The sequence below is a fragment of the Bactrocera dorsalis genome, chromosome 4 (assembly GCF_023373825.1).
Source record: "Bactrocera dorsalis isolate Fly_Bdor chromosome 4, ASM2337382v1, whole genome shotgun sequence".
Taxonomy (NCBI): Eukaryota; Metazoa; Arthropoda; class Insecta; order Diptera; family Tephritidae; genus Bactrocera; species Bactrocera dorsalis.
The window spans coordinates 10,078,223-10,088,214 of NC_064306.1; the positions used below are offsets into that span (position 1 = coordinate 10,078,223).

The window sequence follows — 9,992 nt, forward strand, 5'->3', positions numbered from 1 at the left end:
AAAAAGGGTAAAATTAAGTAACTGGTTATCAGTAACCAATGCCTTAGTTATCCGTAGGTGTTTACCTTATTATAATTATTAATATAATAATTATTATATTTATTAATTACGTATTTTTTATGTAAATGACTTGCAAATTGTAAGAATATGCTTTTTATGAGAAGGAATTTGTAAACACATCATTAATAGTTCCTTAACACATATGATATAAAAACTGATAAACATGTTTACTAGTATTTTAGAAATAGTATATTAATTTATAAATATATATATATAATATTACATAATTAGTTTATAAAGCAGGAAGGTTTAAAAAAAGGTGCGAATTCGTCTCTGAGCAATATAATTTGTTTTGTCCAAAATGCAACTCTATATGTCGTCATCTGCAATCTGCTGATATTACTCATGCAAATTTCCGAAACGGTGCAAAAAGGAGTAGTGAAACATTTTCAGCTGGTGCATCCTGCAGATATCTGATTGCTTTTAAAATATCTAGCGATTTTGATTAAATATTCAACGAATAAAGATACGATTGTCTTACAAGTGCTGTTTTAATATTGAAGTTTTTTGTACATTTTGTAAACAAATTCATTATTATTAACTACAGTGCGTGTGTGTAAGCAGAAGTGCACAAGGAGCAGCGTTGGCAGATAAACTTTGCAGCTGCTGAAATTAAGGAGCGCAAATACAGAAAACAACAATATAGAGTCGTTTATAATTAAATAGAAATAATTGTTGCAGCTGTACCAGTGGCGCAGCAATAAACTCTTGCAAAAACCTTTTTCGTATACATTTTCTTTTTTGTTTTCAACTCAAAAAATTTGCCTGCTAAGAAGCTTTAAGAGAAGTGACAACTATACATGCCCGGTTTTCACATAAATGAAATGGGTGAAATGGTTTTGGATGCCATCGATGATATCGCTGTTGTTGATGTCTATGATTTAGCAACAGATATTGGTAAGGAATATGAGCGAATTATAGACCGTTACGGCACCGATGCCGTAACAGGCATAATGCCAAAGATCATCAATACACTCGAGCTGCTGGAGGCACTGGCGACTAAAAATGAGCGTGAAAATGCAACAATACAGGAGTTGCGTGAAAAGATAGCACAACTGGAGAGTGAAAAATCCGAAAAGGCGGAGTATCGCAGGCGTTTCGAAAGGGTGAGTGTTTATTACATATTTTGTAGTTGACAAATTCTTAAACTTTATAACTGTTAACAGGAAATGGAGGTGCTTGAAGAGCAATGGCGTACCGAAACCAATGAATTGGTAGAAATGGTACAAACATTACAGGATGAAAACAAGCGTCTGGTTAAACAAACGCAAGATCTACAATCATCTTCCGCACACTCATCCGGCTTGGGCGCTAGTTTGACCGAGAGCATCATTAGCATTACAAATAACGAGTTGAATGCTGCGCTAACCGATACGCAAGTGCTGCAACGCTTAAAGGAACAAATCTACAAACAACGTGACGAGCTGAAAGAAAAAGAGCATGAACTGCAGGAAAAATATGGTGAAATCGATAATGTAAGTGTTGCAAGCAAAGCAATAGTTTATATATTTACTTAACCTAACCTAATCCAAAGCAACGTTTTCAAATTGTTTCCTAGAAAATCTTTACGAAATACTTTAGATAAATCACATTACAATATAAATGATATAATAAATTAGGTAATTTTCTTAAATAAACTCATTAACCGTTTAAAGCCGATTACAGTACATAATTGAATTACAGCTTATTATACCCTGAACAGGGTATGTTAAGTGTGCCACGAAGTGCATCCAAAAGGAATGGTAGGAAACCCTCCAAAAATATATATTTAAATGATCTGCATGATGAGCTATCCGTCCGACTGTATACTCGGGAATTGGCCCTTAATTTTTGGGATATCGATCTGAAATTTTGTACGCGTCCTTTTTTCCTAAAGGGGTTGCCCATTTGTCTAAACCGCCGTTAACGGACTACTGTTTCATATAGCTGTCATATGAACTTACTAATCAAAATCCAGTCTTTCTATTAAAACTTTTGTTTGTCAAGTATTCTTCACCATATTTGGCATGGATTATTGTACCGGTACAACGGTACGAAGAAATAGTTCATGTCGGAGCACTATATCTTATAGCTGCCATATAAACTGCCCGCTCAAAATAAAGTTTTGGTATAGAATCGTTTGTGTATATGAAGGGTATTCCAGCGCAACGTTTCTTTCTATTACTCCTTAACCATAACAAGTTTTGCTGCAATTTAATTACTTCGGCGAAGTATGCTGATTTTTCCATTATTCAGGTCATCATAAAATGTATTTAACGCTCGTTAACTTTGGCTAATTTAATCAACTCGTTGCCAATTATCTGCAGCTGCCTATGCAGCAACGTTGTCGTTGCCTTAACTTGAAAAGTTTTGCAACAACTCAATAGAATTGCTTTTTTCCATGCGCATGCATGTGTGTGTAGGTGTTTGTTTTTATGCTTGTTTGCATTTCCCGTACTTTTTCTCTACCCTCACCCACTCTTTTTGTATAATATCCTTTGCAATGAGACTTTTATTTAATTTTTTTTATTTCTTCTTTTTTGCTTTACAGCTACACATACAAATGGATCGCTTGAAATCGTCTGGACGCGATGCACACCGTCGACGCAAAATGTTGCAGTCGCAGGTGAAGACGTTGTGCGAGGAGCGCGCCGACTTTCTCGCCCAACTGCAGGACCAATATCGTGACATTAATCAATTACGCAAGCAACTCGGTTTGGCTGAGAAGGAGAATGAGGATTTGGTGAAATCATGCAGCGACGACCCCAACGATCCGAATCGTCCGCGTTACACAACGCTACAGTTGAAGGAGTTAATTTGTGAACGTGACGAATTAATCACCACTGTTGACAATTTGACCGAAGAGTTGAAGGCACTCAAACCTAGTAATGCCAAAACGACAGCGGCCGGTGGTGCCGGCGGTAGCGGTGGTGGTGATTCAAGTTCGTATGATTATGACGACGAGGATGATGATGTGGATGAGGAATCACAAGAGGCGCAAGAAGGCGCTGTGTGTGGCACGTGAGTACAAGGCGTATAGTTTTGTGCGTGTGTGTGTGTGCGTTAGTACAGCAGTGATTGTGCGCTGTGTGGGTGTGGTAGTTGTTGCGCTTGAGTGGCGTCAAGTGTCGCTACCTGCATAGCGCCTTACAGCTATTGTGTGCATTTAAAAGGTCTTCTCTTCTCATTTTATTGTTTGTTTAGCTTTTAGTTTTTCAGTTTTTCTCTTTTTGATTGCATTGTTTTCTTCGTATGCGCATATGCATGTGTTTATTGTGTAGCTGTGTTACTTCACGTTTTTTTAGAATTTAAATTACATAGTTTTGTGTATTTATTTATTGTTTTTAGGCCACCTGACCATGATGCACCAGTACAAGGACCTCTACCGTATGAGCCAGACGATGCTCCTTGGAAGAAGAGCAGTGAATCCGGCATACGCAAATTGTTAGTACCGTTAAGAAATATGGAAGCACTATTAAACAAATTTAAAAATCTAGTAATGACACATAATATAATAGATACAATATTAGAAGGGTACGAGTATTCTACTCTAGAGGACTGAATTTGAGGCGATATAAAAAACCATAACAAATATTTTTACTATTAATTTGCATTTTATCAATAAGCTTTTTATTTATTCATATTTTAGCAATACATAAAACAGTTAAGAAAATTTGATACTCAAAAAGTTATAAGCTATTGAAAAAAATCATAAGCCTATACTTCTAACGATTGGAATCCTCCAATCCATCTCAAACAAAAGAAAAATATTTTGCTTAATTCGCATTTTCTTTGTTTTTGCGAAACTGTGAATGTTTGGAAAAACTAGTATTTATAAAAAAATGCTGTTAAAAAAATGCTGTTGAAAAAATTTAATTTTATTTAAAAAAAAATATATATTTATTAAAAAAATACTATTTATTAAAAAAAAAAAATACGAATGCTATTTATTAAAACAATTTACTATTTTTTTGTTTTTTTTTATGCTAATTGAAAAAGTATTACAAAATATTATTTATTAAAACTGACTATTTATAAAAAATGGTATTTTAAAAAATATTATTTATTAAAAAATAACTATTTATAAAAAATGCTATTTATTAAAACAAATATTGTTGAATTTTGTTTTTTTTTTACTTTTCTGATTTTTTTTATTATAGTAATATGTATTTAGTGTAAATAGCTTTTTTGAAACTAGTTATCTGCTAAAACTAATAATTAGTAAGATAAAGGTATATATATATCGAAAAACCTCTCACTAAATTCCAAGAAAATCGGTTAAGGAACTTGAGAAATTAAAAAAAAAAAAATGGAAAAAATTACTTTGGCTGAAAAGCTAACTATATATGCAGAAATATTGAAAATTTTCACAAATCCCATGGATATGTATGTACTATATATGCACTTATTTGAGAGGTATGGCTTTGATAATAAGAAAAATTGCTTTTTGTTTTTTTTATTATAATGCTGCCATAAAAATAATTAAATATAATTAAATTACAAATTGTTTAGAAAAAAATAACTAAAAATTTCGCACCATTAAAATTAAAAATTAAATTTTCAAGAATATTTTGTATTATATTACATTTTTTTTATTTTTTTGTTATTTAAGTTTTAATTTTTTTTAATTTGATTTTTATTTTCTAAATTTTTTATTTTGTATATTTTTTATATTACTTTGTTTAATTCTTATATTTTTTTAAATGTTCTTTTTTTATTTTTTTTGATTTTAAAATTTGTTTTTTAATGTTTTTTCAATGTTTTTTAAATTTTATTGTATTTTTTTTTTATTTAATTTAATTTTTTTTTAATTTAATTTAATTTTTTTTAATTTGATTTTATTTTTTTTTAATTTTTAATTTTTTTTTTAATTTGATTTTATTTTTTTTTTAATTTTTAAAATTTTTTTTATAACTGGTGAATGAATTTTTAATAGGTGCTTAATATTTATAAGCATTTTTATTATAATTAATTTTAATTCTTATATTTTTTTAAATGTTCATTGTTTAATTTTTTAATTTTAAATATTTTTTTTTAATTTTTTTAATTTTATTGTATTGTTTTTAAATTTTTTTTATTTTTTTTTTAATTTAATTGTATTTTTTTTAATTTAAGTTAATTTTTTTTTATTTAATTTAATTTTTTTTTTTAATTTTTAATTTTTTTTTTATAACCGGTGAATGAATTTTTAATACTTAATATTTATAAGCATTTTTTTTATAATTAATAATTCTTATATTTTTTTAAATGTTCATTGTTTAATTTTTTTAAATTTAAAATTTGTTTTTTTAATTTTATTGTTTTTTTTTAATTTAATTTAATTTTTTTTTAATTTAACTTAATTTTTTTTTAATTTGATTCTATTTTTTTTAATTTTTAAATTTTTTTTTATAACAGGTGAATGAATTTTTAATACTTAATATTTATAAGCATTTTTATTATAATTAATTTTAATTCTTATATTTTTTTAAATGTTCATTGTTTAATTTTTTTAATTTTAAATATTTTTTTTTAATTTTTTTAATTTTATTGTATTGTTTTTAAATTTTTTTTATTTTTTTTTAATTTTTTTTTTATTTTTTTAATTTTTTTTTAATTAATTTTATTTTTTTTAATTAATTTTATTTTTTTTTATTTAATTTTATTTTTTTTTAATTTTTAATTTTTTTTTATAACCGGTGAATGAATTTTTAATACTTAATATTTATAAGCATTTTTTTATATTTAACCTCATTTTTTTTTTAAATAAAATTCTGACAATATTTCTACCGCATCCTAAAAAGTTTAAATATAATAATTATATACACATATTATTATTTTTATTTAATTACCTCTTTTAATAATTTTTTTTTCTTATTAATCTAGTATTCATAGTATTCATAATATTATATTATATAATATTTATATTTTTTAATATTTTTATTTTTATCTAAAATATTGCTTAATTTTTAATATCACCTGTCTGTCTGTTATTTATAAATATTAAAAAGTAGTTTTTAAGGCTTAATATTTATTAATATTATTTTTTTTAATAATTAAAATAAGATTTATAAGCTTTGCAAATAAGAATTTTTAATTAAAAAAAAATAAATAAATATAATTAAAAGATATTTCTTAATGCTTAAAATATGTCAATATTTTTTTTAATATTAATTTAATATTGCAAAATTTTTATATTTTTAATTTATTATATTTTTTATATTTTTCATTCTTTAATTTTAATATAATTTTTTAATTTTAATGTAAACTATATTAAATATTTTTATTTTATTTCCTTACAGCTTCCGCCGCCTGTTCTCCGACACTTCGGATACTTCCAAACGTTCCTTGGCTACGCTGTCGAAAATGGCACTCTCCGCCACACCTGGCAGTATGGAGGCCAAGTAAATTGCTGTACGTTTTTGTTTGTGTTGAAAGCATTTTGTGCAAATAGCTGTAATTTTTCAGTTTTAAGTAAAGCAAGTGTCGTTAAGTGAAACCGAAAATTTCGGTGACACAATTTGTTGGAAAGATTTTTGCTAGAAATGGTGAACATTCCTCCCTTTGCTGAAAATAACTACACTACACTACAGAAGTATACATGTATAATGTGAATGCGTTGATATTAACACGAAGAAAGACGATAAATGCAGGAATTTTTTAGGTTATGCATTGTTTTTTTTTTTAGTAATATGTGATGTTTTTGAATGCTAGGTGTTGACTACAAATGTTTAGTATTGAAAAGAGCGCGCGATTTTGGTGATATATGTAACAGCGAAATAATGCTGTTGATATTTTTTCAATCTTAATTTTAGAAAAAAAAAAAAATAATAAATAAAATGCCAAAAGTTGTGATTTCAAAGTTTGGGTTGAAAAGTATTATATTTTTATCATATTTAGTTTTGGTTCATGCAGAAATAATACTATTAAATAGTCAAATACGCATTATAAATTTAAAAATTCTGCATAACCTCAAATTTTGTATGTGTTTTGGCTTTAAATAGCAGCCCTTCCAGCGCTACTTAGCTTAATTATCTTTTCCAAGCGCCTCGCAAGCATTTGTAATATTAATATTAATACATCTAGGAAATTCTCTGCACTTATCGTCCTTCAATATTTATACTAAAGCCAAATATGTTTATAAGTGTTTTCTATTTTATATACAAACATATATATTTATTGTCTTCTACACAATTTTTCTATTTAGTTTATAAAGTCCAAGCACGTATGTATGTATACCATCATGTGATGCCATGTAATGTGTATATATGCAATTATTTATTTATTTTTTATTATTTCTGGTAAGGTGCTATTTTTTCCAAAGTCCCGAGCACAACAAACAAAATTAAGTAATTAAGTGTAAATTGTGCATGTGTTTAATAATTTATTATACAATTATATTTATTCTACGAAAACGTAAAGCGTAAAGAAAAAGTATTTAAAAATTAAAAATATAAATAAAAAATACTTCTAGAAAGCGCAAATATTTACAAAAAAACTACATATTGTGCTTTTTATTGACATTTTTTTTTGTCTGAAAAGTTTTAGTTTTAAATTGTGCATATTTTTTATTATTATTTGTTATAATTTATAAGAAAAATATCAATTTTTAAAATATATTTATTTTCGAAAAGGTGTGAGCGAAGCTTTTATACATACAAGTGTTTGAAACTAAAAATTGTTAGCAATTAAAATTTATATTCATGCAGATATATGTGAAAACAAATTATTTTAAATTACAAAAAAAAAATAATAAAAAAAAGTATTTCGAGAAAACAGTATACTCGAATAAAAAATAATTTTTTATTTTTTGTTTGTTCGAAAACTTAAATATCAAAATTTTTTTTGTTCGAAAAATTTCTGAACTATTTTTTTACAAGAACTTGAGATTGAAACCAGTATTTATTTTTTATAAATACATTTTTTATTGATATTTTTATTATTTTAGTATTCGAAAAAATTGTTATATGCCAAATTTTTGAGCGAATATTTTTATTAAAACGCGTATTTTAAATGCATAATGTTTGTTCAAAAATTAAAAAATTATATTTTATTCGATATTTTTTGCTTGTTTGAAAACTTATGCAACTTTTTTTATTAAAAAAATTTATGTAACACTTTTTACGAATTTGAGATTGAAACCAGTATATAAAAAGATTTACAATTTTTAATTGATATTTTTTACTATTGGGGTACTCACAACCTGTCGTAAAGCATCGTAAAATCGTAAAATTATACATTTTTACACTTGTTAAAAAAAATTGTTGTTGGATTTCATACAAAAATGAGTTTACACATTTACAATTCTCAATGCTATGTTATCGAATCGTTATAACTTATAACTTTATGAGACTTGTGAAAACCCTATATTTAATATTCGAAATATATTTTATACGCAAACTTATTTAGTAACTCAAAAATACGAATTTTAAATTAAATAAAAAATTTAGTTACCTTATTTTAAATGAAAAGTTTTTATTCGAACATTTTTATTTGAAAATGTGTATTTTCGAAATTTTTTTACCTCCAAAAATTTTTTTTAAATATTTTTTTATAAGCATATTGTTTGTAATCGAAAATTTGTTTATGTGAAAATTTTTTAAATAAGCCATTTTTTATGTAATTTACCTTATATTGGAAACTTTTTCGAAATACGTTATGTTCGAAATAAATTTTATTCGAATTTTTTAAATTCGAAACAAAAATTCTTTATGTAAAATATTGTTTCTACGAATATGAAAAAACAAATTACGCGAGTATTCATAAGCACTGCTGTACAATTTTTATTCGAAATTGTTTCGTACGAAAAGTCTCATATTTAATTCGACTTTAAAATTGAAACGAGTACTCATAAAATGATTATACTTTTTATTCGAATTTTTCTCGCAAATTTTTTTACATAAAATTTACGTTTCATTCGAAATTGTTTTTCGATTGTTTTTCAAAATATTTTATTTTCGAAAAAAATTTAAACGAACTGTTTTTGAAAATTTCACTATGTAAAGTATTGTTCTACGAATACGAAAAAAAATCACGCGAGTTTGCATAAACACTGTTCTATCTTTTTATTCGAAATTGTTTTGTTCGAACAGTCTGACATGCGTATGCAATTTTTTGAACCACATATTTAATGCGATTTTTAAAATTGAAACGAGTATTCATAAAATTATTAAATTTTTTTGTTCGAAAATTTTATTTATCGAATCTTACTCGTAAATCTTTTTATGTGTAATTTACATTTCATTCGAAAATGTTTTCCGGATTTTTTTTCAAAATATTTTTTATTCGAACATTTTTTATTTAAAATTTTTATGTTCGGAAATTTTGTATTCGAAAAATTTTATGTTCGAAAATTTTTATGTTCGAAAATTTTTTATTCGAAAATTTTTAATCAAACGTTTTTTATTCGAAAAATCATTTATGTATAATTTTGTTTCTATGAAAATCAAAAACGACACTACGCGAGTATTCTTAGAAATATTTGATCGAAATATTATTTTTTTTCAACAAGAATCTGAACAAATATTGTCTAACGTATGCATGCACATATGTACATATATATGATGTAAACAATTTTTTACAAAAAAACATATTTATAAATATATTTATAGTTTTTATTGCATTTTTATTACATTTTGGCTAATTACTTTTATGTATTATACAAATTGCAAATTTTTCATAAATTTTTTATAAAAAAAGTTGCGCATATTACTAAAATTTAAAATTTATAAAATTGGAAAAAACATTCCTCGCACATAAATTACCGACTTACTAATTATAAAAATGCCTTTGAAGCCTTGAAATTCAACTAAATATGTTTGAATGCTTTGAAACAGGTCTGTTTTGAAATATAAATCATATTAAGTAAAACTAATGCTGAAAATAAAATTTTTTAAAAAACATTACTTAATTTAATTTTAATTTTGTTTAAACTAAAGAAATATTCGAAGGGTTTGAAATACTTATATTACTTA

The 9,992-nt window shown here is 25.3% G+C and overlaps 1 protein-coding gene across 1 annotated transcript; it reads left to right on the forward strand.

Annotated features, from left to right (window-relative positions):
• The first annotated feature begins 391 nt into the window (after positions 1–391).
• Positions 392–7,450, forward strand: LOC105228609 (RILP-like protein homolog). The gene is made up of 5 exons (XM_011208498.4): positions 392–1,166; positions 1,227–1,535; positions 2,591–3,060; positions 3,388–3,483; positions 6,321–7,450. The coding sequence occupies exons 1-5, from the start codon at positions 861–863 to the stop codon at positions 6,424–6,426; spliced, it is 1,287 nt and encodes a 428-aa protein (XP_011206800.1). The 5' UTR covers positions 392–860; the 3' UTR covers positions 6,427–7,450.
• Positions 7,451–9,992: the final 2,542 nt, after the last annotated feature.

Coding starts and splice junctions, on each gene's coding strand:
- LOC105228609 (XM_011208498.4), top strand. CDS start 861: ATGCCCGGTTTTCACATAAATGAAATGGGTGAAATGGTTTTGGATGCC. Junction 1,167..1,226: donor ATCGCAGGCGTTTCGAAAGG/GTGAGTGTTTAT, acceptor AACTGTTAACAG/GAAATGGAGGTGCTTGAAGA. Junction 3,484..6,320: donor GAATCCGGCATACGCAAATT/GTTAGTACCGTT, acceptor ATTTCCTTACAG/CTTCCGCCGCCTGTTCTCCG.